The sequence below is a fragment of the Nannobrachium achirus genome (genome assembly GCF_963921795.1).
Source record: "Nannobrachium achirus genome assembly, chromosome: 19".
NCBI lineage: Eukaryota > Metazoa > Chordata > Actinopteri > Myctophiformes > Myctophidae > Nannobrachium > Nannobrachium achirus.
In genome coordinates this window covers 60,245,573-60,271,923 of record NC_137826.1, presented here as the reverse complement: position 1 = coordinate 60,271,923, position 26,351 = coordinate 60,245,573, and the positions used below count along the sequence as shown (strand labels likewise).

Sequence of the window (26,351 nt, the reverse complement as noted above, 5' to 3'; positions counted from 1 at the left end):
ATGATATCAACTCTCCCTGAGCAGGTTCAGATGGTAAAGTAGGGCCGGTACTCACTACTGCCACCATCTGGCAGAGTCAGGTTAGCACCCAGAGGCATTCTGCCTCAAACATGACATGATGGGGGGACAAAAAAAAAAACAATTGCTGCCAAAAAAGACAAAGAAAAGAAAAGGCTCTTCAACAGTCAGCCATTTTCCTCTCCCTCTCACAGTTCTCCCTTACAAACATTTTTTTCAAGATTGAAGTTCAGGATTCAAAACAGTTTTTGTCATTTCAATTAAAACATTGACTGGAATCTGCTGCTCAGGATAGTAAAATAAACCAATAGTCCTTGAAGTCCTCTTTCATAACTGTCGTTTCCTTTGCCCCAAAACATCTTTGTTTCAACATTCATTTTAGATGATGGAGATCAACCTGGCGTAGCAGATTCTATTCTTGGAGATCTCCAGCTGTGTCTGCCCTGGTGCAGTTCAATTGGTTTAGAGTTGCTTTGCTATGCACAGAGCGATGGTTCTCGAACATTTTCATTTCAGGTTCTCCCTTTAACTGACAGAGTAAAGATGGAAGCAAATGCACCCATTATTTCTATGCTATCAGAGTTGCAGAATGTAAGAGTCAATTCAGAGTTTCAGACCTCAGTAAAAGGAGAACCTGGTTTCTTTCCTTCTGAATGAAGAAGGGAGGCCTTTTCTTTAGGCTGGCAATTCCCTCGTCTTTCCCGTTCTCCTGTTCCATTGCTTGGGAACTTGATCCCTGCCGTTGCAGGGAAGGTTAATACAAGTACTTGGCTGCCATCAAGGCCGCCAGTTCCCAGCTGGCGTTTTTACAGGAGTCCAGACTGCCCTGCTGATGCTGAACAGGTCTTTGTAAAAGCACATCCACGTCGGTGTTGGTGGGAGGGGAGAGCCGGGCAGGGCACCAGGCTGTCGGTGGGAGGCGTTGAACGGTGAGGAGTAGGATGAGATCCTGGTTGGCAGGGGAGGCAGGTTGAGCCTACAGACGAATCCACAGAGCGCTGCTGGGTAGTTGCGATGTCGCTTGACACTGGAGATATGATCGCCGCTAAGTGGATTCGTGGACAGCGGGACAAATGGGGGTCAAATCGGGCTGAAACCTCGCCCAGATATGGAGTCATACATCAGATAAGTCATGACTGGAACCATGAGGTCCAGGATCCACAGCCTTCATTGGGCCTTGGCTTGTTTCTTTAGACTTGATTTGTTGCATCAAGAGAATCAAGAGTTGCCGGCCTGGTAAGCTTGTTGCGCCGCACATTTAATTGATATAACTGACGTGTCTCTCCCCGAACTGCCGCATCCACTGATCGTGTGTAAACTTCACAAAGGTGTCGTATTGCTCGGCCAGCTTCGCCGACAGCGTCTCGTCGTACTCCTCGCGCACCTTCTCCTCCCGCTCCTTCAGGAGGCGCTCGCAGATCATTCCGACCTGTCTGAGGGTGAACAGCGGTTGCTCTCTCTTCGTCGGGGAAACGGCTCCTCCACAAGGCGATCCCGGCGCCAGGCTGAAAGCGCTCGCGGCGGCCGCCGACCGAGTCGGGGACTCGGGGGGAGAGCAGCAGCCCTCTGACCGCTGGGGGCCTCCGTCTGGATGTTTGACCCTCTGGAAGCGTCGACATTCCTGCTGGATGTTGTTCAGGAGCTGCTCCGCGTCGAGGCCGGACGCCGCCGACGGCGATCTGACAAACGGCGACGGTTCCATGCGAAGGTATTTCCTCGGGGCCGACGAAGACGGGGAGGACGGGGAGGACGGGGAAACCTCGCACCTCCGCCGTTTGTACTGCGAGGAAGGCGGCTGGGCGTCCTTTCTACGCCTCTTGGACGATATCGGACTCATCATCAGTGGATCGAAGTCCATGGTCCTCTTCAGGGTGGCAGCGCACGCCATGTCGACTAGATGATGATGTTCAGGGGTCTAAGGTTCCCTCACGAATCACTGTCGATATGACTTACGGTAAAACCGTGTGAACAAGGAACTAACTGACTCTTAAGGACAAGTTCAGCGATGCCCCGAGCTTGCTATTATCCAGGAATGGTTGTGGTTTGACTGCCAATAGTAAGTAAGGTACAGCTGGGTCTCGTTCGATCTCTGCTCCAACAGATCTCCTGTAGGCGTTGCTTGCCCGAGTACGTCTCAAACTCTGCTCTTCGCGCCCCAATGAGGTCTCTGCTTATAAGCCGAGATCGTGGCGTCAGCCTTGCCCAAATATGGAGTTCCAAGTGACATCGACACCTACTGTATTTGGAAATGCCAGGCATAATAACTCATGAACCAGGCCAAGATGATGCCAGTAACGTTCCCATATTTAGACCTGAATGTCTGAATGTTAGATTTTTGAGCGGTGCTATCCGCTCCTACATCTGGCTGTGTATGTATGTATGTATGTATGTCGTCCCGCCCCGTCCCTCATTGGCCAAGCTTCGCTGGACGCTTAATGAAATCAACTCATATAAGGCAACACACATCACTTCACACTGGGTGTGATTATTTTCAAAATGCTTTGAGTGGTGCAAACCGCTCCTACATTTCACTCTGTGTGTATTAGCCAAATGTATTAGTACGAATCTCCATATATGGATATCCGTGCTCATACTGTACGCATAAAGTAACTGACGTCACGCGTGTCACGTTTGCACCGCTCACTTCGCGCAGGTGTGATTTTTGGAGCGGTGGAACAGCGCTGCCAATGGATAGCTTTGTGTGTCGCGGTCATGCCCTGTCCTGTTCAGCAGAAATAGCTGCCATACCGCTGGGTGACCAGAGGAGGGCACTGTTGCTCAGCCTAGACACACAGGGTATAGATGCTCAAATTCACTTTGAGCAAAAGAGTCTATGAGTCAACCTGAAAAGGCTTTATAAGTCAGAAGCTGACATCTATACTATAAAGCATCTGTCTCATTGGAGCCCTCAGTGTGCAAACGTTTATTTATTTATCTTTCATAGAAGCCCAGCACAGTCTGCACAGATCCATGTCTGCACTCTGGATGTTATATTTACCAAACATCCTCGCAGACTGTGGGTTTTGTCTGTAACGCAAAATTAATCTTAATTTTCTCAGAAGGTAACGCTGTAACTTATCAGTTATTTTTCTTCACTGCAGGCCACCAGACTGTGAAATGACAGTGAACAGTGAATGTGCAATAACTCCTTATACTCTGCACTATGGTGTTACAGTGTAAATGTGTCTCTAAGGGCGGGGTCTCTGCACTATGGTGTTACAGTGTAAATGTGTCTCTAAGGGCGGGGTCCGATCTGTTGCACACAGTCCTCCTTTCTCTCTGCACCTTTTAGTTTTTATTGGTGTGTAAATTAATCCCATGTTTATGTATTGAATATCGGGTGTTATATTGCATGAGTTGTCTCCCTCTCTTTCCCCAAGAGTAATTTGGCTCTGTGTGTGCGTGTGTGTGCGCGTGCATGCGTGCGTGCGTGCGTGCGTGCGTGCGTGCGTGCGTGCGTGTGTCTGAGCGTTGTCCCTGGTCGTGAACGGAGCAGAGGAGAGACAGACAGACTGTCACCTTGCCTTGCTTGCTTTTCATGTTGCAACACTTTATACTGTAAATAGAACTGTAGGCCAGGGTGCTGTGCTATGGCACCCTAAGGTGCCTTCATGCCAGTCCAGGGATGCCGCTGCATACCTTGATAATATTTGGAATTCATCAACATCACTTAAAGGTGTATTCAGTGATAATGAAAGTGGTCGGGGGTCATCTTGTCCCTTACTGGCCTTACAGCGTGGGAAATGTTTAGTTTTTTATAGATTTTTTACACCATTATAATGTTCTTGTTTTGATCATTAGACCCAATCACTGAATATCGGTAGGCCTACGTCTCCAGCTTCAGGATATGTATGATACTGATTTACTAGGAGACTGTGGCATTTTATGAGTTCAGTAGTTTACAATCTAGACATTTAGCAGACATTCTTAATTCAGAGCGACTGTGGTTCTCAACACTTTTATTCTGACCATGATGTTTAGTTATAAACATCATAACATAACTACGGCCATACTCTATCTACCCTGACTGGTCAAGGACTGGCTGGCCACCTCTGAAAACCGAATCTAGCTATGCTCGTAAACGGGCCATGGTGGAAGTCCTGGTCAGCACAAATTCTAGTGAGGAGAATGAATGGACATAATTATATTTATATTTGAATGAAATACAATCACTGAATATACCTTTAAGTTTAACCACTTATACTCAGTAAAACAGACCTGAGTTGCACTGTACTTGGTGAGATCTTTTGTCAGCCTAATATCCACCTGTTTCCATGAGAATTTACTGTAGAATTATGTGTGGGACACATCCGGAGAACAGCAGACATACCGGTACAAGCTCACGTCGCGTCGCACATGCAACCGCTGTAAGCTTGTTGCGACCGTCAGGTCGCAGTTACTATCAAAACCTCCACCGGCTGTCAATCCGTCTCTCTGTCTGTCTGTCAGTCTGTCAGTGACATGTCACATGTCACACTTTTGCCCTTCCCATATCTCCGCCACCGTTGCCCCGATCCATGCCAAACTTTGCACACACACACCTTGGCTGACAAACCACCCCTTGTTTCTCACATGGCCCTTTTCTAGCGCCACCGTGAGGCTGATTCTTGCAAAACACATTTTTGGACACTGCTCCTACGGATTTTGCCCTAAAATCACACAAATCGGTACACAGTATGTCTAAAGTCATGTCATCAACATGGATCTGTCCCATTTAGCGCCACTTTCAGGCCGATTTTTACATGCGACCTGACGGTCGCTTATCTCCCGATTTAGGGAGTCTTACTGGTAGATCACTTTCGGCTGCACACCTTCTGCGCGATGCACGATGGAACGTTGGAATCCTGTGGATACGGTACATGTACACCAAATGTCTGCACCAAAAATAGCAGATCTACAATGCATCACAATGTGACACGTTCCTTTTAGATCAGCTTTTAGATCAAAATAGCAGATCTAAGCTCACAACACATCACAACGCCCCAATTCAAGCCCTGTAGATCATCAAAGATCTACAGCATCCCAACCACAGCCTGTTCAAGATGTTGACGCATGGAAAACGACTACGCAGTCCCCCCCCCCCCCCCCCCCCCCTGCGACGAGCCGACTCATCGCAGTTACTGACTTATGTGCCGTTATGGACAGAATAGTAAATCTTCAGCCCCCCGAATTTCATCACCTCCGCGCGGTCCAGGGGAACACAACGGAGCGCTCCCTACCTCCGGTTCAGCCAATCACAAGCTTCCACTGCCGATACCAGGATGCTGTTTTGATGACACTGGTCATAAAAGATACGAGCGGTGTCTCACATGACCGGACACCTACTGTATGTCACCAGCCAAACATACAGTAGGGCTGACAGAAACACCTACTGTATGTCACCAGCCAAACATACAGTAGGGCTGACAGAAACACCTACTGTATGTCACCAGCCAAACATACAGTAGGGCTGTCAGAAACACCTACTGTATGTCACCAGCCAAACATACAGTAGGGCTGACAGAAACACCTACTGTATGTCACCAGCCAAACATACAGTAGGGCTGACAGAAACACCTACTGTATGTCACCATCCAAACATACAGTAGGCTGACAGTAACACCTACTGTATGTCACCATCCAAACATACAGTAGGCTGTCAGAAACACCTACTGTATGTCACCATCCAAACATACAGTAGGCTGACAGAAACACCTACTGTATGTCACCAGCCAAACATACAGTAGGCTGACAGTAACACCTACTGTATGTCACCATCCAAACATACAGTAGGGCTGGCAGAAACACCTACTGTATGTCACCATCCAAACATACAGTAGGCTGTCAGAAACACCTACTGTATGTCACCAGCCAAACATACAGTAGGTCTGTCAGAAACACCTACTGTATGTCACCATCCAAACATACAGTAGGCTGTCAGAAACACCTACTGTATGTCACCATCCAAACATACAGTAGGTCTGTCAGAAACACCTACTGTATGTCACCAGCCAAACATACAGTAGGCTGTCAGAAACACCTACTGTATGTCACCATCCAAACATACAGTAGGGCTGTCAGAAACACCTACTGTATGTCACCATCCAAACATACAGTAGGTCTGTGAGAAACACCTACTGTATGTCACCAGCCAAACATACAGTAGGCTGTCAGAAACACCTACTGTATGTCACCAGCCAAACATACAGTAGGCTGTCAGAAACACCTACTGTATGTCACCAGCCAAACATACAGTAGGTCTGTCAGAAACACCTACTGTATGACACCATCCAAACATACAGTAGGCTGTCAGAAACACCTACTGTATGTCACCAGCCAAACATACAGTAGGTCTGTCAGAAACACCTACTGTATGTCACCATCCAAACATACAGTAGGGCTGACAGAAACACCTACTGTATGTCACCAGCCAAACATACAGTAGGCTGTCAGAAACAGGTCTGTCAGAAACACCTACTGTATGTCACCATCCAAACATACAGTAGGCTGACAGAAACACCTACTGTATGTCACCATCCAAACATACAGTAGGCTGTCAGAAACACCTACTGTATGTCACCAGCCAAACATACAGTAGGCTGTCAGAAACACCTACTGTATGTCACCATCCAAACATACAGTAGGGCTGACAGAAACACCTACTGTATGTCACCAGCCAAACATACAGTAGGTCTGTCAGAAACACCTACTGTATGTCACCATCCAAACATACAGTAGGCTGACAGAAACACCTACTGTATGTCACCAGCCAAACATACAGTAGGGCTGTCAGAAACACCTACTGTACTGTATGTCACCATCCAAACATACAGTAGGCTGTCAGAAACACCTACTGTATGTCACCATCCAAACATACAGTAGGCTGTCAGAAACACCTACTGTATGTCACCATCCAAACATACAGTAGGCTGTCAGAAACACCTACTGTATGTCACCATCCAGACATACAGTAGGGCTGTCAGAAACACCTACTGTATGACACCATCCAGACATACAGTAGGGCTGTCAGAAACACCTACTGTATGCCACCATCCAAACATACAGTAGGCTGGCAGAAACACCTACTGTATGTCACCAGCCAAACATACAGTAGGGCTGTCAGAAACACCTACTGTATGTCACCATCCAAACATACAGTAGGGCTGACAGTAACACCTACTGTATGTCACCAGCCAAACATACAGTAGGGCTGGCAGAAACACCTACTGTATGTCACCATCCAAACATACAGTAGGGCTGGCAGAAACACCTACTGTATGTCACCATCCAAACATACAGTAGGCTGGCAGAAACACCTACTGTATGTCACCAGCCAAACATACAGTAGGGCTGTCAGAAACACCTACTGTATGTCACCATCCAAACATACAGTAGGGCTGACAGTAACACCTACTGTATGTCACCATCCAAACATACAGTAGGCTGTCAGAAACACCTACTGTATGTCACCATCCAAACATACAGTATGGTTGTCAGAAACACCTACTGTATGTCACCATCCAAACATACAGTAGGCTGTCAGAAACACCTACTGTATGTCACCATCCAAACATACAGTAGGGCTGTCAGAAACACCTACTGTATGACACCATCCAAACATACAGTATGGTTGTCAGAAACACCTACTGTATGTCACCATCCAAACATACAGTAGGCTGTCAGAAACACCTACTGTATGTCACCATCCAAACATACAGTAGGGCTGTCAGAAACACCTACTGTATGACACCATCCAAACATACAGTATGGTTGTCAGAAACACCTACTGTATGTCACCATCCAAACATACAGTAGGCTGTCAGAAACACCTACTGTATGTCACCATCCAAACATACAGTAGGGCTGTCAGAAACACCTACTGTATGTCACCATCCAAACATACAGTAGGGCTGTCAGAAACACCTACTGTATGTCACCATCCAAACATACAGTATGGTTGTCAGAAACACCTACTGTATGTCACCATCCAAACATACAGTAGGGCTGTCAGAAACACCTACTGTATGTCACCATCCAAACATACAGTATGGTTGTCAGAAACACCTACTGTATGTCACCATCCAAACATACAGTATGGTTGTCAGAAACACCTACTGTATGTCACCATCCAAACATACAGTATGGTTGTCAGAAACACCTACTGTATGACACCATCCAAACATACAGTATGGTTGTCAGAAACACCTACTGTATGTCACCATCCAAACATACAGTATGGTTGTCAGAAACACCTACTGTATGTCACCATCCAAACATACAGTAGGCTGACAGAAACACCTACTGTATGACACCATCCAAACATACAGTATGGTTGTCAGAAACACCTACTGTATGTCACCATCCAAACATACAGTATGGTTGTCAGAAACACCTACTGTATGTCACCATCCAAACATACAGTATGGTTGTCAGAAACACCTACTGTATGTCACCATCCAAACATACAGTATGGTTGTCAGAAACACCTACTGTATGTCACCATCCAAACATACAGTAGGCTGTCAGAAACACCTACTGTATGTCACCATCCAAACATACAGTAGGCTGGCAGAAACACCTACTGTATGTCACCATCCAAACATACAGTAGGGCTGTCAGAAACACCTACTGTATGTCACCATCCAAACATACAGTATGGTTGTCAGAAACACCTACTGTATGTCACCATCCAAACATACAGTATGGTTGTCAGAAACACCTACTGTATGTCACCATCCAAACATACAGTATGGTTGTCAGAAACACCTACTGTATGTCACCATCCAAACATACAGTAGGCTGTCAGAAACACCTACTGTATGTCACCATCCAAACATACAGTATGGCTGTCAGAAACACCTACTGTATGACACCATCCAAACATACAGTAGGGCTGTCAGAAACACCTACTGTATGACACCATCCAAACATACAGTAGGCTGTCAGAAACACCTACTGTATGTCACCATCCAAACATACAGTATGGTTGTCAGAAACACCTACTGTATGTCACCATCCAAACATACAGTAGGGCTGGCAGAAACACCTACTGTATGTCACCATCCAAACATACAGTAGGGCTGTCAGAAACACCTACTGTATGTCACCAGCCAAACATACAGTAGGCTGACAGAAACACCTACTGTATGCCACCATCCAAACATACAGTAGGCTGTCAGAAACACCTACTGTATGACACCATCCAAACATACAGTAGGGCTGTCAGAAACACCTACTGTATGACACCAGCCAAACATACAGTAGGCTGTCAGAAACACCTACTGTATGACACCATCCAAACATACAGTATGGTTGTCAGAAACACCTACTGTATGTCACCATCCAAACATACAGTAGGCTGTCAGAAACACCTACTGTATGTCACCATCCAAACATACAGTAGGCTGTCAGAAACACCTACTGTATGTCACCATCCAAACATACAGTAGGGCTGTCAGAAACACCTACTGTATGACACCATCCAAACATACAGTAGGCTGTCAGAAACACCTACTGTATGCCACCATCCAAACATACAGTAGGCTGCAGAAACACCTACTGTATGTCACCATCCAAACATACAGTATGGTTGTCAGAAACACCTACTGTATGTCACCATCCAAACATACAGTAGGGCTGTCAGAAACACCTACTGTATGTCACCATCCAAACATACAGTATGGTTGTCAGAAACACCTACTGTATGTCACCATCCAAACATACAGTATGGTTGTCAGAAACACCTACTGTATGTCACCATCCAAACATACAGTATGGTTGTCAGAAACACCTACTGTATGTCACCATCCAAACATACAGTAGGCTGTCAGAAACACCTACTGTATGTCACCATCCAAACATACAGTATGGCTGTCAGAAACACCTACTGTATGACACCATCCAAACATACAGTAGGGCTGTCAGAAACACCTACTGTATGACACCATCCAAACATACAGTAGGCTGTCAGAAACACCTACTGTATGTCACCATCCAAACATACAGTATGGTTGTCAGAAACACCTACTGTATGTCACCATCCAAACATACAGTAGGGCTGGCAGAAACACCTACTGTATGTCACCATCCAAACATACAGTAGGGCTGTCAGAAACACCTACTGTATGTCACCAGCCAAACATACAGTAGGCTGACAGAAACACCTACTGTATGCCACCATCCAAACATACAGTAGGCTGTCAGAAACACCTACTGTATGACACCATCCAAACATACAGTAGGGCTGTCAGAAACACCTACTGTATGACACCAGCCAAACATACAGTAGGCTGTCAGAAACACCTACTGTATGACACCATCCAAACATACAGTATGGTTGTCAGAAACACCTACTGTATGTCACCATCCAAACATACAGTAGGCTGTCAGAAACACCTACTGTATGTCACCATCCAAACATACAGTAGGCTGTCAGAAACACCTACTGTATGTCACCATCCAAACATACAGTAGGGCTGTCAGAAACACCTACTGTATGACACCATCCAAACATACAGTAGGCTGTCAGAAACACCTACTGTATGCCACCATCCAAACATACAGTAGGCTGCAGAAACACCTACTGTATGTCACCATCCAAACATACAGTATGGTTGTCAGAAACACCTACTGTATGTCACCATCCAAACATACAGTAGGGCTGTCAGAAACACCTACTGTATGTCACCATCCAAACATACAGTAGGGCTGTCAGAAACACCTACTGTATGTCACCATCCAAACATACAGTAGGGCTGTCAGAAACACCTACTGTATGTCACCAGCCAAACATACAGTAGGCTGACAGAAACACCTACTGTATGCCACCATCCAAACATACAGTAGGCTGACAGAAACACCTACTGTATGTCACCATCCAAACATACAGTAGGGCTGTCAGAAACACCTACTGTATGACACCATCCAAACATACAGTAGGCTGTCAGAAACACCTACTGTATGTCACCATCCAAACATACAGTAGGCTGACAGAAACACCTACTGTATGACACCATCCAAACATACAGTAGGGCTGACAGAAACACCTACTGTATGTCACCATCCAAACATACAGTAGGGCAGTCAGAAACACCTACTGTATGCCAGCCAGCCAAACATACAGTAGGCTGACAGAAACACCTACTGTATGACACCAGCCAAACATACAGTATGGTTGTCAGAAACACCTACTGTATGTCACCATCCAAACATACAGTATGGTTGTCAGAAACACCTACTGTATGACACCAGCCAAACATACAGTAGGCTGTCAGACACACCTACTGTATGTCACCATCCAAACATACAGTAGGGCTGTCAGAAACACCTACTGTATGTCACCATCCAAACATACAGTATGGTTGTCAGAAACACCTACTGTATGTCACCATCCAAACATACAGTATGGTTGTCAGAAACACCTACTGTATGACACCAGCCAAACATACAGTAGGCTGTCAGAAACACCTACTGTATGTCACCAGCCAAACATACAGTAGGCTGACAGAAACACCTACTGTATGTCACCATCCAAACATACAGTAGGCTGTCAGAAACACCTACTGTATGCCACCATCCAAACATACAGTAGGCTGACAGAAACACCTACTGTATGTCACCATCCAAACATACAGTAGGCTGTCAGAAACACCTACTGTATGTCACCATCCAAACATACAGTATGGTTGTCAGAAACACCTACTGTATGTCACCATCCAAACATACAGTAGGCTGTCAGAAACACCTACTGTATGTCACCAGCCAAACATACAGTAGGCTGTCAGAAACACCTACTGTATGACACCATCCAAACATACAGTAGGCTGTCAGAAACACCTACTGTATGACACCAGCCAAACATACAGTAGGCTGACAGAAACACCTACTGTATGTCACCATCCAAACATACAGTAGGGCTGTCAGAAACACCTACTGTATGTCACCATCCAAACATACAGTAGGCTGACAGTAACACCTACTGTATGTCACCATCCAAACATACAGTAGGGCTGTCAGAAACACCTACTGTATGACACCATCCAAACATACAGTAGGCTGTCAGAAACACCTACTGTATGACACCATCCAAACATACAGTAGGCTGACAGAAACACCTACTGTATGTCACCATCCAAACATACAGTAGGGCTGTCAGAAACACCTACTGTATGACACCATCCAAACATACAGTAGGCTGACAGAAACACCTACTGTATGTCACCATCCAAACATACAGTAGGGCTGTCAGAAACACCTACTGTATGTCACCATCCAAACATACAGTAGGGCTGTCAGAAACACCTACTGTATGTCACCATCCAAACATACAGTAGGCTGTCAGAAACACCTACTGTATGACACCATCCAAACATACAGTAGGCTGTCAGAAACACCTACTGTATGACACCATCCAAACATACAGTAGGGCTGACAGAAACACCTACTGTATGTCACCAGCCAAACATACAGTAGGCTGACAGAAACACCTACTGTATGTCACCATCCAAACATACAGTAGGGCTGACAGAAACACCTACTGTATGACACCAGCCAAACATACAGTAGGGCTGACAGAAACACCTACTGTATGTCACCATCCAAACATACAGTAGGGCTGACAGAAACACCTACTGTATGACACCATCCAAACATACAGTAGGGCTGGCAGAAACACCTACTGTATGACACCAGGGCTGACAGAAACAGACAGCATGTCAGGCCAGGATGTGCTTAGCAAGAAGGGACTACAAATGAACAACAGCCCAGCTATATTCACGTTATTCCTGGCCCCGCCCCCGGCTTCCTGTTCATATCCTGAAAGAGGCGGAGGTTGAAAAAAGCTGGCCTGAAAAACATCATTTGGTTTCCTGTTGTCCTTGCATTAAAGTGTCAGTAGTTGGCGTTCTGGGCTCTGTATATACCTGGGTTGCCATGTCTGCTTATAATAAGCAATTATTGTCTTTTAAAAAAATAGTATAGTTGCTTATTGGGCTTACTTTCTAATATTTTTTTAAACCAGTGGTTCCCAAATCTTTTCATATCAAGGACCCCCGATTAACATATTTGTCCACAGTCAGTCACAGTCCCCCATCTGAAAATATGTGGTGCCAGGGGCCGCCACACAGATTTATGTTGTTAAAATGTTTCAAAAATATCAGTGATGTTACTAGGTTTTCAATGTAATGGGTCCCGGGACCCACAGGTGGTCATTCAAATGGGTCCCAGAAAAGTTTTATGAGTCCTCAATACAATGTTTTCGAGCGCTGTGAGCTTGTAGATCGGCTATTTTCAAAATGTTTGCCTATTTCTTATATTTATTTTACAATTTGGCTAATGTTTGAACTTAGAACTACTAAAACTACTAAAACATGTGCCCCTAATAAATCCGGGCGCGCAAAATGGCGTCGGACGTCAGTGGAATCAAAACATTGACGTTTCTATCGCCTGTTTAAGACTTTCTACGTGGATTTTATTTGTGTTAACGTAGGGTAAAGTAGGATGCTTTCACCGATGAACAATGGTGGTGTCTGTGGAATTTTATAATGTTTTTCTTTTACCGCGATGCGGTAAATTATTTTAACATGGTCTCCAATGGAGGCGCATCCCCGGGACCCCAGGACCATGACATGAATGAGTCCCTGGGTGACTTGAATGAGTTTTTGATGCGGGATGCGCACGTAATGACATCACTGAAATATTCAAAATATTTTTTTCCTTAATAGTTTTTAAATAGCAAATATACAAGCTCTCAATATGTCGCAATGTGACACATTGTGAGCTTGCTGATCTGCTATTTTCAAATGTAAATGTAAAGTAGTATAGCCTAGTTGCTTCTGTTGGGCTTATTTCTTTGGCAAAATCTGGCAACAGACAATTCCCTGTCACTTCCTTACTTGGGAGGAAGTGAAAAGATGTTTTGCCCTCTGTAAAAGAAAATGGCAGCCCCCATAGAGAGGGCCAGGAATAACGTGAATAGGAGATGAGACAAGTTGTGATTGGTCCACAGGTAGTTGAGTGTGCCCCATCAATCACCACTGGCTGCTGGAAGTGGCTCATTGCCAAATGCTTTAGATTTGTGATTTGAAGTTTCTATGGCTCTCGACTCACATGGTCAATATCATCTTTTCCTACAGCTTGCATCAGCATTCGTCTTTATGCTGCGTGAAGAAGTCACGCTATTGAGCCACGGGGCTGTTAAGTATGACATCATTTTGTAGGCAGAGGAGAATTTCGGCCCCCAGTTTCCGTGAATCTTTTTACTATTTTTTATTATTTACACATTTTTCTTCTCTTTGTTGTTGAAAGGAAAGTGTTAGAATTATACTTTAGTCGTTATTTTTGTCTCGGATCTGTTGAAATAGCGAGGGACAGAAAATGCTCTGGGGCAGAGTTCTCCTCTGCCTACAAAATGATGTCACGGCTTAAAAGCCCCAATCTAGTGTGTTAGGTAGAAAATATTCTCACCCTTCCTGCTTCTATGCAGCGCAGAAAATCTCTGGGATATTAGATATTAGATAATAAAGTATCTTTGATCGTCAGCCACTATCGTATTTCAACTGTGTATTATTTCATTGTTGCAACACAATAACCTACTTGACCTGTGCTCGGAAGAGCACTGCTTCTAGTTTCATGTTTTCAATTTCAGTCCAGCATGAAAAAAACACAAATTCACTGATTATGTCACCGAATCCACAGAGAAAGAAACTATGATAAACACAGGGAACAATGGAGAGGAAAGGGACACGAGGGACTGAACAAAAGAGCACAACTTCAAATATATTGTCATGTAGACGTCACACTTTAGGGCCACTAATCTTTCCATCTAGCGTATTATTATGAAGTATCTTTGATCATAAAGCCACTATCGTCTTTCTTTCTCACATTTCAAGTGTGTATAATTTCATCGTTGCATGACATTTCTATATGGTTGTTGTTTCATCACTCTCTGTCACAACAAAATAAAAGCAGAATAGTCCATCTGCTTTGCATAGCTGTATCTATGAATTATGAGCATACTTAAAGCCATACTGTGTAAGTTGCCCAACTAGTGGTCATTAGCCCTATAGCAAACCGCGGTCGCGTCCGCGTCTTTCGTCCGTTTTTCGTACCTTCAGACCCCCGCGTCTGCCTCCACCTCGCTGAGATCTATCTTTTAAGGGGTCCCTTGTTCCTGTGCGTTCAGTAATTCCAGAGATACGGACTCCTTCACCCTGCCTGGTAGGCGAAATTACCTAGAGAAGGGATGGTACAAACGGGCGACAACAAATATGGCTGCCATAGCGACCCCACTTCAAGATGCGCTGTGATTGGCCGGCAGTTGTATAACCCTCGCTGTGATTGGCCGGTAGTGTGATGACGCAATTTTGGCGCGAGATCCGGTCCACGGCAAGGATCTCAGTTTACATATAGAGAAGGCTTTACAGGCTGAAATTCACGGCGCGGATCTTCTAAAACTTTTGTGATTTAATAGTTAGGAGAATTTTAAGATTTGTTTTATAAAAAAAGTTACATAGTACAACTTTAAAGAGTCAGGGGTCTGCACCTGATGCGTTCCACAATGCAGAATTCAAAATGTACTTGAGTAAAAGAAAAAGTAAAAGAAAGTATTGGTATAAAAATGTACTTAAAGTACCAAAAGTAAGAGTACATACTCAGGGTTTCTACAGGAGCATACAGAACCATTTTACAACCACCAGCCTACTGGTCAGTGTTCATTGAATTGTTACCATTGTATGGCTGATAATGAAATCCCCTATGGGGTAAATTAATGGGCTGTTTACTTCCAACACCTCACTGCTATGCTCTAATAGGCCTACCTTCTTTGTTTTCTTTTTTCTTTTTTTGCCAACTGGGGAGAAACTAAGCACACGTGAGCCAGGATGGTCACTGTAGAGGACTTCATAGACTAAACCAACGCACCATGGACCAATTGCTTATACTTGTGGAGCAATATAGAGTTCAAATTGAGTCTAGTGACGAAAGGTTAAAAGAGACTTTGTAGGCTGTGTTGAAAACACATGTTTGAGAAGGGTTTTCTCCCCCTCCTCCCCCTACTTTATTATCTTTGGTGTCTGTGACTTATTGAACGTTATCCTTTACCTAAACTGCATCAGTTGTATTGGCCCCAGGGTTAACATTTCAGCAACAACAAAAAAAAAAGGGTTAATGGGACAACAGTTTAAGATGCAAGCTGAGCAGGGTGGAGTGAGGCTAGATACTACATATTGACAGGGCTGACGCTCACTCAACTGCTGCCCATGTTGTCATTTGAAATGTGAGAAGGAAAGATGATTGTGGCTGTACGATCAAAGAGACTTCATAATAATATAGATGGAAAGATTATAGACTTCTACATGCAGCCAAGACAATATATTTGAAGTTGTGCTCTTTTGTTCAGTCCCTCGAGTCCCTTTCCACTCCATTGTTCCCTGTGTTTATCACAGTTCTTTCTCTGTGGATTCGGTGACATAATCAGTGAATTTGTGTTTTTTTCATGCTGGACTGAAATTGAAAACATGAAACTAGAAGCAACGCTCTTCCGAGCACAGGTCAAGTAGGTTATTGTGTTGCAACAATTAAATAATACACAGTTGAAATACGATAGTGACGATCAAAGAGACTTTATTATCTAATATCTAATATCTGAGTTCCCAGAGATTTTCGGTGCTGCATAAAAGCAGGAAGGGTGAGAATATTTTCTACCTAACACACTAGATGGAAACAATAACCCAGTGGCTCAAAAACGTGACTTCTACATGCAGCATAGATGAATGCTGATGCAAGCCGTAAGAAAAGATGATATTGACGATGTGAGCCGAGAGAAATAAACAAGCATGTAATTAAGCCATGCCTAAATGCTCAGCATGTGTATTGCACCTTAAAGGTTAAATGACATTCTGTTTTTACCAATCATAAAAGTCTTTGCCCTGGTCCTAAAAACATGTTTTGAAATGTTTAAACTTGAAAATCCACTCCATGGAGCTGTGGTCTCTCTCTCTGTTTAGGTGTCATGAAAAACGGTCTGTCACCTGAAATACTCTATAATCACCCCCAGGGGAGCCTCTCTCTCCCACTCATTCTAACAAATATTAATATAGTGCATGTACTTGAGTACAATTTTGAATATTTGTACTTTACTTGAGTATTTCCAATTTTCAATTCTTATACTTCTACTCCACTACATCTCAGAGGCAAATGCACTTTATCTCTCCACTACAATCATTTGGATTTTGATTATTAATACAAATCACTCACTTCCGCCCTTATAGGCCAGCAGTTCTCAAACTATGGTACCCAAAGTGGTCACTGGCCACACACACGCACGCTCTCTCTCTCTCACACACACACACACACACACACACACACACACGCACACACACACACACACACACACACACACAGAGGTCCGCCCCGGCTCAACAGATGCATGCGAGAGATGCATGCTCGCAGACGCGATGTGTTTCGCTGCTTTGCTTTGGTACAAGACACACACACACACACACACACACTGACACACAGAGGCTGAGCTGAGCCCTGACGAGGCACACACAAACAGCATCGAGAGTCGCGAGTGTTTTTTCTTACCCCGGGACCGAGGTTACCGGATCTCTGTGGTTACATCTGTACCCCGCGGAGTTCAATTTAGACCGTACGCGGTAACGTTTCACTTTCAATAGCTCCGCTCCGCGCTGCAGAAACACTTCACGGTCCTTCTGTAGTTATTATAGTAACATATTTTGGCTAAATGCCTCCGTTTAGAGAACCACCTATTGCTTGTGTTATCATAGCGTTTTACTGTCTGCTCGCCGTGCCCGTGTGTGTGGAGGGAGGACAGGGCAGCGTGGAGTTATAGTCGGCTGCTCCACGGAGCTCTGCCCCGGGAGAAGTGCGCCGTCCTCGGACTCTGTAATGAGGAGGGAGGCGCTGTCCACGGACCCAGCCAGGGCGGAAAATACATAGCGATATATATAGCGATTTTCATTATTTCACAAAAGCATAAACTGACTACTTGATATGAAGGATATTGATGTAAATAAGATATCCGAATGGGTAAATATATTTTATATGCCCATATTTACAATTAAAGGATAATATAATGTAAGAGGTCACTTCCTCAAAACTTGGGCTGTGGAGAAATACAGACAGGGAGACTGGGAGAGGGGAGAGAGGAGGGGGAGGGGGGGTGAGTGGACTGCCGACGCATGAGTCCACCAGCCAATGAACTGCGCGTCTGAGTCTCATTATGCAGAAACCAGCACAAACACACAGATAGCAGGAAAACCACTGCATGTCAAAAGTTGCGTTTTTTTGGTGTAATTGAGGCCAGGAAACATTAAAAAAAGCAAAAAAAACTCAAAAAATTTGGCAATGTGCCAGGTTCTGGCTGGGGCAAAAACTAAAAGAATGAAAAAACAACAACTCTGTGATACTGTCTGGCTACACCAGGCTCCCAGTCTCCTGCCCATTCACAAACCATTCATGCTATGCCCCTCATTGGGATGGTTTAGTGGTCCAGTCTCCTACCCATTCACAAACCATTCATGCTATGCCCCTCATTGGGATGGTTTAGTGGTTCAGTCTCCTACCCATTCACACACCATGCTATGCCCCTCATTGGGATGGTTTAGTGGTTCAGTCTCCTACCCATTCACACACCATTCATGCTATGCCCCTCATTGGGATGGTTTAGTGGTTCAGTCTCCTACCCATTCACACACACACCATGCTATGCCCCTCATTGGGATGGTTTAGTGGTCCAGTGTCCTACCCATTCACACACACACCATGCTATGCCCCTCATTGGGATGGTTTAGTGGTCCAGTGTCCTACCCATTCACACACACACCATGCTATGCCCCTCATTGGGATGGTTTAGTGGTTCAGTCTCCTACCCATTCACACACACACCATGCTATGCCCCTCATTGGGATGGTTTAGTAATTCAGTCTCCTACCCATTCACACACACCATGCTATGCCCCTCATAGGGATGGTTTAGTGGTTCAGTCTCCTACCCATTCACACACACACCATGCTATGCCCCTCATAGGGATGGTTTAGTGGTTCAGTGTGTTGAACACAACGTAATGAAGAGCTGGGAACCTTCCAGTTCCCAAAGTGCTTCTCTTATCTCCGCCACGGCTGCCTAGAAAGCCTTAATTCAGACAACGGTGAAGCCAGAAATACAAACCACTGCTTTGACCTTCAATTGTAATGTAATTTCTATGCAACAAAGGTAAGCCAGTAGCAATGATGGGTGGCACAATGCAGAGTCTGTGTGTGTGTGTGTGTGTGTGTGTGTGTGTGTGTGTGTGTGTGTGTGTGTGTGTGTGTGTGTGTGCACACGTGTCTGTGGACAGATGCTTCACCACAAAGCCAGGAGGAGCTGGGAATCAGGATCAGTTACAGGATGACAAAAGGATAGATCAGCATATAAACTCACTAGCAGGCTGTTGATCCTCAAACACATCCTACTCCAGGTAAGAGAGGAGTTGATATGGCTGATGGAGTTAATATGTTCAGGAGCTTCTGCTACTTTCTATCTTTCTATCACTACATGATTTAAGATGCTATTATCTTGCATGTGTGCAATTCGGTGAATGCTGTGTGTTTGCATATACATGTTATATACATTGCTGTAGTCTGTATGTGTATGTTTTTATTTGTTCTCCCCTCACAGGTCAGTGTGTAGTTGTGTGGTTGTGTTCACAGGTCAGTGTGTAGTTGTGTCGTTGTGTTCACAGGTCAGTGTGTGATCTCCAGGATGTGGACCATGGTGGGATTACCAGGAGTTCTGCTGGTCCTGTTCGTACAGACTGCTGCTGCCAACCCAGGTAAACTGACTCTAAAGTCTCTGCATATTAGGATAGCTATGATGCTTAAAGGAGTAGTTCACCACTTTTCAACCTGTCTTCATATAATAGGTCCTCACTAATGTTCATGATAAAATATCACAATTTTTTTCTACTCAGTCCAAGTCTCCTAGGAGAGCTGTGGGAAGTTCAGAATCCATCGTCTTGTGACATCATCATTTTAAAAAAAAAAATATATATATATTATCGCGAGAACAATGGCTTCCACTTTAAAATTGCAACTTTTCAGGAATAGAAAGCCTGCAGTTTCTATAAGCTGGATTGGCAATCGATGATGTCACAAGACGATGGGTTTCTGACCTGCCCACAACCCTCCTCTGAGAAAAAAAAAAGAAAAGCTATTTTTGAGTGAGGACCAATTATATGAACATAGGTTGAAAAGTGGTGGAGTGCCCCTTTAACATTCATTCAGTTGCTCAGCCAGTTAAAGGTATATTCAGTGATTGTATTTCATTCAAATAAAAATATAATTGGTACATTTTCCATTCATTCTCCTCACTAGAATGTGTGCTGACCATATAAGGACTTCCACCATGGCCCGTGTTACGAGCATAGCTAGATTCGGTTTTCAGAGGTGGCCAGCCAGTCCTCAACCAATCAGGGTAGACTATGGCCGTAGTTATGTTATGATGTTTAGTTATGGTGGTCAAAATAAAAGTTTTGAGAACAACAGTCGCTCTGAATTAAGAACGTCTGCTAAATGTCTAGATTGTAAACTACTGAACTCATAAAATGCCACAGTCTCGTAGTAAATCAGTATCATACATATCCTGAAGCTGGAGACATAGGCTACCGATATTCAGTGATTGGGCAGTGACGTCATTACGTGCGCGTCACGCGTCTCTGACGCATTCACGTTGCCTAGAGACGCATTCACGTCATTGTTCTGGGGTCCCACGGACGCGTTATTGGAAAGGACACCGCAGCTCCAGGGAAACCCCGCCCACCGAAGCTTTTGATTGGCTGAAGCGGAGCTAGAGAGCGCTCAATTGTAGTCGCTTGGACAGGGCGTTTATCGTGCGCTTGCCCAGGCCTTACGGCCTGGGCATAAATATAACGATTGCATTCGCCACGGCTTCGTAACTCGCGCGGCGCTCCGCCGGCCGCGCGGCCCTGGCCCGCACTTCGCGGCCACTCGCGCCTGCGGCGCTCGGGGGCGAAGAGCAGGACCAAGGTCCGCTGGCCTTCGTGCCGCTTGCAGTGTCGTGGACAATCGAGCGGCTCCGCCTGGAGCTCGGGTGTCATTTCCAATAACGCCCCACGGACGCATTGCCTCCATTGGAGTCCACGTTAAAATAATTTACCACGTCGCGGAAAAAATAAATATTTTAAAAAGTCCACAGACGCCACCATTGTTCATGGGTGAAGGCATGCTACTTTACCCTACGTTAACACAAATGACATCCGCGTAGAAAGTCTTAAAACAGACGATAAAACTAACGACAGTCTGTGTTTTGAATCCACGACGCCATTTTGTGCGCCACTGCATGGTCACAGAATTCATTGGGTGCCTGAGTTTTAGCGTAGCACCGGGCCGCTCTCTGACCATAGTGGCACAGCGTGTTAGGTGATACACCAAAAATGGTTCCCCCACAGAACGTGTATGGCAGGGCACGGCGCAGAAAAGTGACGTCACGTCTCTACATTGCAGCTCACTGCTCACTGCTCAGACAGCGACCCGCCTCCTCTCCCCCTGTCCTCTTCATTCAATAACAACTGGATACACGCGCTATTGTTTATAGATGTGGTGGACATTGGACAACGTGTTAGAAGCCACACAGGTCTTCATTGCGTCTTTAAAACAATAGCGACGATTAACGTTGTGGTGAACATGGTCAAATAACCTTTATTGGCTCAACTACAACACGGAGGAAGCAAGCTAGCCTAGCATGTATGCTATCTGAGACAGTATGTATGTAGCCTAGGGTTGCCACCCGTTCCGTATAATACGGAATCGTTCCGTATTGGACAATTAAAAGATGCGTTCCGTATTGAACCAATACGGAACGCGGTTTGTTCCGTATTTAACCAAATGCCCCATAAAGGTCTGTCACACAAACCTCAACACAGAATTTAACAATAATGAATGAAATAAAACACAGGAAAAGACAGCAAAAGTCGCTGCGGCTGTATACGCTCTCCTCTCCTCTCCTCTCCTGCGATCTCCGCTAGGCACGCTGCACGGCCCCTGTCTGCATATGCACTGCATGTCGCTGTCAATCACCGTTGCCTAGTTACAGTCGAACTTCCTCCTTACACCAGGCAGATCAGGCACACCGCGCGCTTTAAAAATGTCGTCTGAATTCAATACTCCACCGCCTCAAAAAAAGGACAGACGCCTACAAAGGTACAGACGCGAGTGGGAAGAAACAAACCCGTGGCTTGACAGCGTCAGTGAAGACGTTTATAAAGCGAACTGCAGAGTATGTCGGCGAACGTTCTCTGTATCACATGGTGGAGTGTCTGATAACAGACAGCATGAGAGAGGAGAAACACATTCCCGAAATATAAGAACACAGCAGACCCAGAGAGCGGTGTCGCAGACAGTTCTTCATACCTGAAACAGCTCCTGAGATTGATTCGGTATGGGACATATTGACCTTATTTATGATTTGAGATGTCATTCTGTCATGTTAAGATGTCCTTATTTATGATTTAAGATGTCATCATGTCAGTAGTAGCCTGAGTGGTTCCCAAACATTTAGCCCATGCCATGACACAAAAAAGAAATGAGACATTTTCACAGACTTTCTCAAACTAGTGAAAATAGCAGATCAACAAGCTCACATCATTGTGAGCTTGTAGATTGGTTATTTTCACCACTTGTTTTCTAATTTGTAATTTTTTACAATTTTTTACAATTTTTACAATTTGTAATTTTCTAATTTGTTTTCTAATGAATGTAGAATTTTGTGCAAGATGTAATTTGCTATAAATTAGCTAACTTCATTTAATTGACCACGTTTATTTTTTATTTTTTTTAATGACAAATATTTTGACATATTTTGATTGGCAGGACATTGTTATAACGATCATTAGACCCAGAGCAATAACCCATCTGTCTCCCTGACTCCCTCCACAGTCAGAGTTCATGAATGTTCATGAAATGTTTTAATGAATGTAACATTTTGTGCAAGATGTTATATGCTATAAATGAGCTAACTTCATTTAATTGACCACGTAAAAAAAAAAAAGATTTGTTTTTAAAATAGAAAATCTATCTCACACTTCTACCAGTGCCGGTGATCACTCTTCCCTGTGCCAATGTTGGCACCCGTGCCTAAGGTTGCCTACCCCTGGCCTAAAGTAAAAATGTTCAATGTTCATTGCTAATAAAGCACTTTAAACTAGGCTATGCTCAGGTTCAGGCTAGTGAAGCCTATTCAGCCTAAAGTAAAACATGTTTAATCTTTGTTGCTAATAAAGCACTTTAAACTTTAAGTATATGACTTAATGGTTTCTTGACTACCTTCTCTTTACTGACCACCAAGTGACCCAATACAAGAGCCAGGTTCAAATCTTTCATACATTGCTTTATTTCATACACAATTAACTTGTTCATATTTTAGAAACAATTGGCCACTTCAAACTGCAAAACAATATAGGTTATACCATGTTGTGTGTTATAGTTATAACTATTCTATGCATTTCATGGGTTTGGGACTGCATTTTTTCACCGGCCGGCGGCTGTGCCACGCGCACGGAACGCACGCACCGCGTGCCCGGAAGAGGTGTTCCTTATTTCAATTTCTGAAAGGTGGCAACCCTAATGTAGCCTAGGCTGCCTAACTGTTTGATTGATTATAGTGTTTTCGTGGCGGCGCCGTCCATTTGGTGGTCCGCCGGGGCAGCGGACTACCGCGGCCGCCTGTGCCTTGCCCTCCCGCATCCATAGAGGGGCGGCACGTCCCTCTATGATCAACCGTTCAAAACAAAAGTAGCCGATCTACAAGCAACCCCAATCCACTGTTTTTGACCCAGTCCACTGGTTCTCTGTACAGCAGAGCAAACACAAGCACGGCAGAGCATTTCCCCCATTCCATAGAAGCAGTAACAGTACAAACAGGAGACATCATCTCACTGAGAAGAATCAGAAGATCCATATATTATCGATGTATATAAAATAACAGGTGGCTGTTCATTATGAAGACTCGGTAAAAGCTTCTATCTGCGCCCCCAAGTGGTCAACATCCGATATTACCGGTTCGGTATTAAAAAAATCAAACCGTCACATGACTATTTGGAAGTATTAAAATTGTAAGATTTGGAATTGTGGTTCATTTCTTTCAGACACATTTCTACGTAAGATGAACATAACCATATAATAACCAATTCAAGTTAAATGCTGCACTTTGTAAAAAATGACATGACGCGTTGAATTTTTGTGGGACCCATAAAATATCCCTGGGACTCATCGAAAGACCCCTCTTGGGTCCCGGGACTCATTACATTAAAAACCTATTAACATCACTGATTGGGTCTAATGATCAAAACAAGAACATTATAATGGTGTAAAAAATCTACGAAAAACTAAACATTTCCACGCTGTAAGGCCAGTAAGGGACAAGACCCCCGGCCACTTTCATTATCACTGAATACACCTTTAATGTGGCTGACATGAACACAATTTATTTGATTTGATTAACTCAATACTGTCCTCTCTTTCAATTTGTCTTCATTCATATGTTAATATAAAATTGACACTATGCCAATGTATTGTGTAATGATGCGATTAAAAATTTGAATCTAATTAATTACAGGCTCTGTGATTAATTAATAGCAATTAATCTCATGTTAATCGCACATCGATATTTGACCCGATATTTTCAAGTGAAACACATTTTGTTGTACGAGTGAATCAACAAGTGAGTTTTTTAAATCTAAATTTGGCATCCACCGGGCCAAGCAAAGCGCTCTGATCGGCTACTTCTCCCTTTGCGTTTGTTGTCTCTTCTTGGTTGGTGCACCGCTATGATCACTATGCCCGAAACTGAAGGTTCTGTGGTGCAAAAACTAAGTGCCATTAAAATGCGTTAATTTTTTTAATCGTGTTAATTTTCTGTAATTAATTAATTGCAATTAATCAGTTAAAGTCCCAGCCTTAGTAATTTGTGATTCAGCATACATGGTGTGCAGTCCTAGCCTGACACTCAGCCTGAATTGACATTTCGTTTCACTTCATTATTCAGTCTGAAGTCAGTTCCGCCCACAGCCTTTGCAGGGATGGGCGTTGCCGAAATGAGGCACTGTTCAGCGATTGGTTCACCGACCAACACATGACATAGTGTTGTTATGTGTGCCTGGCTGGCTAGTGGCTAACCTGTTGCTTGCTAGTGCTACTTGCTAACCAAAGGAACAGTCAGAATAGGAGCACTACGAACTAGTAATCAAACATTTTACCGCGACACGATGTGCGGTACGGTACGGCGGTGGCGCTGGTGTACTTGGAAACACACATGAGTTCTGGGAAACCCCCACCCACGCTGATCACAAGACGCTGATTCACGACGCTGATTCGCCCGTTTGGATTTTCAACCGAGGCAGGCCTCCTCATTGAGAGCGATTCTAGACCTGAATCGCAGAAACAAAAAAATTAAAGGGGTGTGGCTAGCGATTCAGGGTCTGGAACTAGGCTAGTGCAGTCCAAGTTTTAATTTACATTTGCTTTAAAGGACAACTTTGTTTTTTTACAACAAGGGTTCATATTTTAGATTGTAATTAGAGAAAAGAAAAAGTGAGTGTTAAAATGTTTTCATTTGCTTCGTTCTATTGTTTTATCGTGTTTACCGTGCTAAAATGTGGGGCATGCGTACGCATGGGGGCATGCGTACAAGTGGCTAAATATGTCTTTTTAGACACAATAAGCCAGCAGTTTCTTTATTGCTATTTACAGTAACACTTCTAGCCCCCATAAGTCACATCCAACCATGAAAGGCTGCGTTGTATCTTGGGAATGGGCTTATTCTGTGTAAAATTACATATTTAGCCACTTGTACGCATGCCCCCAACCACTGAAATAAGAATCTCTAAAACAATAGAAAGAAGTAAATGAAATAATTTTAACACTCATCTTTTATATTCTTTAATTACAATCTAAAATATGAACCCTTGTTGTAAAAAACTAAAGTTGTCCTTTAAGGACTTGTTTTAAAGCAATTCATAATATATTATAATACTTTTTATTTTTATTTTTTCTCAGGAGTAATTTTGGAACTTGTAGATGCTTCAGGTGAGTATCTTAACAAGGGAAGTTTTTGTTTAAAATTAAACACAATATGCAATATATCATAAACAAAACAACAATAACAGGGTAATCCCCTCTCAAAACACAAACATCCTGTGACCCAGATACGTTAAGGCACATTCTCAACAAGGTACTGTATGTTAATTATTGCACAGCCAGATAGTATGGCTGACACTAACATGTCATTTGATTAATTCAATACTGTCCTCTCTTTCAATTTGTATTTATTCATATGTTCAT

The 26,351-nt window shown here is 44.0% G+C and overlaps 1 protein-coding gene across 1 annotated transcript; it reads right to left on the bottom strand.

The window, feature by feature from the left end:
- Positions 1-772: 772 nt before the first annotated feature.
- LOC308304126 (akirin-2-like) lies at positions 773-1,906 on the bottom strand (the record flags this gene model as incomplete). The annotated part of the gene is made up of 2 exons (XM_080748685.1): positions 773-994; positions 1,295-1,906. The coding sequence occupies 2 exons, from the start codon at positions 1,904-1,906 to the stop codon at positions 773-775; spliced, it is 834 nt and encodes a 277-aa protein (XP_080604811.1).
- Positions 1,907-26,351: the final 24,445 nt, after the last annotated feature.